Source organism: Primulina eburnea, chromosome 1, assembly GCF_022965805.1.
Source record: "Primulina eburnea isolate SZY01 chromosome 1, ASM2296580v1, whole genome shotgun sequence".
Lineage (NCBI taxonomy): Eukaryota > Viridiplantae > Streptophyta > Magnoliopsida > Lamiales > Gesneriaceae > Primulina > Primulina eburnea.
This window is the reverse complement of record NC_133101.1, coordinates 12407708-12411686: the sequence shown is the minus strand read 5'-3', so window position 1 is coordinate 12411686 and position 3979 is coordinate 12407708. Positions and strand designations below refer to the sequence as shown.

General features: G+C 36.6%; 1 protein-coding gene across 1 annotated transcript; it reads left to right on the top strand.

The window, feature by feature from the left end:
* The first annotated feature begins 1036 nt into the window (after positions 1 to 1036).
* On the top strand, positions 1037 to 1852 carry LOC140804364 (uncharacterized). Its single transcript, XM_073160338.1, has one exon. It carries the CDS (start codon positions 1037 to 1039, stop codon positions 1850 to 1852), a length of 816 nt encoding a protein of 271 aa, XP_073016439.1.
* Positions 1853 to 3979: the final 2127 nt, after the last annotated feature.

Here is a 3979-nt window from a genome sequence, read left to right as displayed (position 1 = left end):
ATGCAAAACTGAATTTTCGCGCAGCTTGCAGCGACCTTGGGAAAAATGGCATATCTCCTTGCTCGAGTGTCCAAATGACGAACCGCTTTTTGCGTTGCAAACTAGACTCGTAGAGGTTTGCAGCGGTATAAAATTTGCAGCCTAATTATGCCCGAGAAAATACAGTTTATTCGTGGAAGATAGAGCATATGTGCTGCAGCAGAAAATGAGCCATGGAGAAAATTGGTTAGTTATCCCTCTTCTTTTACATTTTTCAAAATTTCAAAAATATAGGGGGAGAACTCATTATAGCTTTAATGAGTAGATTATTTTTTAATATTGAGGGGGAGAAATTTTTTTTTAAAAATGTATTGAAATATGAATATTTGATTCACACAAAAAGGGGGAGAAATATATTAGTTGTGTTGATTGTTTATCCAAGTTTTGTGATCATCAAAAAGGGGGAGATTGTTGGAACATTTCATGTTCGCAATCTTGATTTTGATGTTAACAAAACTTGTTATTATGTTGCTAACATATTTACTCGAGTGTTTGAAATCTCCGAACATCCATAAACAAATTCGTGTCTATTTGTTTATTGCATTTATTTATCATTTCCATAGTTTTAAAGAAGCATTGTTGAAGCATTTTATGTGTTCTTCAAATACCAAATTATTGCATACCAAGTGTTTGATAAAATGCTTCAACCGAAAACCTTTTTACTCATTCAACTTGCATATATCTTAAATGGTTTACAAAATATTTAATCGGTTTTTACGAAGGATTATTTCGAGTGTTTTCCGCTTGATTTCATATCAAACTCGATTTAATTCATCGGTGTTCAATATTTGAAGAACCGAGCTATTGTAGCTCATCGATTTTCTTTCTAACCGATCCTAACAGTCATGATGAGAGCTCTAATTCATCTAATCGTGGAAACTTTCTTGAATTTCTCGATGTGGTGGCCTTGTATAACGATGAGCTTTCAGATGCAATACATAAAGCTCCGAAAAATGACAAGTATACATGTGATGATATTCAAAAGCAAATACTTCACATGTTCTCAGTGAGAGTGAAAAATTTAATTCGTGAAGAAATTGCAGACAACAAGTATTGCATAGTCATCGATGAAGCCCGTGATGAGTCAAAAAGAGAACAAATGTCTATAGTGTTGAGGTTCGTGGACAAAAATGGATGCATACAAGAACGTTTTTTTGGGCTTGTTCATGTGTCAGATACGACAGCTTTGAAATTAAAGAATGCTATAAATTCTTATTTGAGTCATTACAATTTGGATGTCCAAAATATTAGAGGTCAAGGTTACGATGGTGCTAGCAATATGAGAGGTGAGTTCAATGAATTGCAAGCTTTGATTCTGAAAGATTGTAAGAGTGCTTATTATGTTCATTGCTTTGCCCATCGATTGCAGTTGGCTCTTGTTGCGGCAGCAAAAAATGTAACTCCCATTCATCAGTTTTTTGATAAATTAACTTTCATAATTAATATGGTTGGTGCTTCGTGCAAGCGTAATGATGAATTGAAAGAAGCTCACGCAGATGACATTGCTTATTTGATTTCTATTAATGAACTCGAGACAGGGCGTGGACTTAATCAGATATGTAATTTACAACGAGCAGCTGATACGCGTTGGAGTTCTCATTTTAGATCATTATCGAACTTGATCAAGATGTTTAGTGCAGCATGTACTGTATTGCTCAAAGTTATGGAAGATGGACTTCCTTCCCAAAGAGCAGAAGCAAAGTCTGTTTATGATGAAATGAATTCATTTGATTTTGTATTCATATTGCATCTAATGAATGAGATTATGGAGATCACAGATGTGATTTGTCAGACATTGCAAAGTAAGTCTTAAGATATTTTGAATGCAATGGAACTAGTTTCATCTACAAAAACATTAATTCAAGAGCTAAGGGATGACAAATGGGATGATTTGCTTGAAAAAGTGAAGTCTTTTTGTGTGGCTCGTAATATTGATGTTCCTGATTTTAGTGCTCAGTATGTTGATAGGCGAGGTCAAGCCCGTCGTCATCAAGGCAATTTCACCATTGAGCATCATTACAGGGTAAACTTTTTTTATGCCACTATAGATTCACAACTGCAAGAAATTAATGTTCGTTTTTGTGAAAATGCGATGGAGTTACTCATGCTTAGTTCTGCTTTAAATCCTCAAAATGCAAGTGATTCATTGAGATATATGAATATATGCAAACTGGTGGAAAAGTTTTATCCACAAGATTTTACTAGTGAAGAAAAAGAACGGTTAGAGATGCAGTTGAAGCACTATGAGCATAATGTAGTCAAAGGGTCACACTACAAAAGTCTTTCAACCATTTCCGAGTTGTGTCAATGGTTGGTGGAGAATAAAAAAGCTGCTACATATGACCTTGTTTTTAGAGTGATTGTGCTTGTGCTGACTCTTCCAGTTTCTACCGCTACTACAGAACGGTCATTCTCAGCTATGAATATCGTCAAAACTAGGCTTCGAAGCAAAATGGAGGATGCTTTTCTCTCGGATGTATTGATGATATTTATTGAAAGAGAAATTGCTAAAAATATTTGTATAGATACTATTATTGAAGACTTTGAAAATTTTAAGGAACGTCGAATTCCTTTTAGTTAGGAATTTTCTTGTTAAAAACGTACTATTTATGTTTAGTTGAATATGACTGATGGAATTTTTGTCTTTCTTCTTTTAATATTTTGTCTGTATTTTGAAGCGGCCCCCACAGAGTAAAAATCCTAGATCCGCCCCTAGCTTGTAACTCTCAACTAAATGCAATTCAAGACTTATTTAACACCTCTTATATCATTCACCTTCCCTACCTAGCCTTCCCCCACCCTTACATTCGAAATATCAGAAAGAACCAGCTGTTGAAATCGTGAAAACAACACAGAAATAAGAAAGGAAATCCAACACCGATTCCGCCGCTCGTGTTCGTCATATTGATTTGTTTTTGTCAAAACAAATTCCTGGCATGTATATGTTGTTTCTTTGCTCTTCAATCAAGTTCTATAAATATTTTTAAGCATTATATGTTCAGGGTTCATGAGGTAAAAACGAAATTTTGACAGCAACTACGCACAAGTTTCGGTACAGATTTTTTTTGGCTTCATCTTTGTGGCTCACGGGTTTGCTGAGTTTTATTGATTTCAGGATGTTGCTCGGTTCCAGGCTCACATGGCTGCTACGAGGCATGAATTAGAATGTGTTAGGGTGTTTTTAGTTCAATGGTTCAAGCCCATACACGCATAAACCGAGAGATGACAGCAACAATTCCATGGGTACAGATTTTGTACACGTTTTCTGTCATTGGATGGTAAAGGGTGTGTTCAAATCTTGGCTGTCCTAGGGACAATAGCCATGGTTAGAACCCTTCCTTATCATGTCTAGGATATGACCAAATCATATTTTCAAATCTTGCTTCATGGATCCCTCAGATTTTTACAGAAACATGACAAGTGCTCTTCAGTTTTTCAAAATCAAATTTTTGTGTGAGTGACTTCGGTTTTGAGGTGTTGGGATGGGCTGTGGCTGGTCTCTAGCCCATATCCATGGTTCACACAACACTCTATCATGTCTAGATCGAGCCATGGTCAATCAAATGGCCATTGGAACGACCCAAGACAGTAAACCATGTCAATACATCACACTACACAGAAAGTTGCATTCTCGGTTTGGTACTGTAATTGTCTTAGGTGTTTGCTTGGGTTGTGGTTGGCTTTTAGCCCTTAAACATGGTCCAAGCCATGCCTTAGGATGTTGGTAAGAGTCTTTGGTCGGTGGTTCAAGCCAATGGCCATTTGTTTCAGATTTGTACACCAAATACGCACAACAGCTATTGCTGCAATTTTTGTTTTTTTGACAGCAAGTTCCGTTTCGTTTCAGAGGTCATGTTTGGGTTCTTGGTTGGTTTTTAGCCCATGGCCTTGGACTGGACAGTACCTCAATGAGTTAGGAAGGTCATGTTTTTGGCCGTTT

Coding starts and splice junctions, on each gene's coding strand:
- LOC140804364 (XM_073160338.1), top strand. CDS start 1,037: ATGTTCTCAGTGAGAGTGAAAAATTTAATTCGTGAAGAAATTGCAGAC.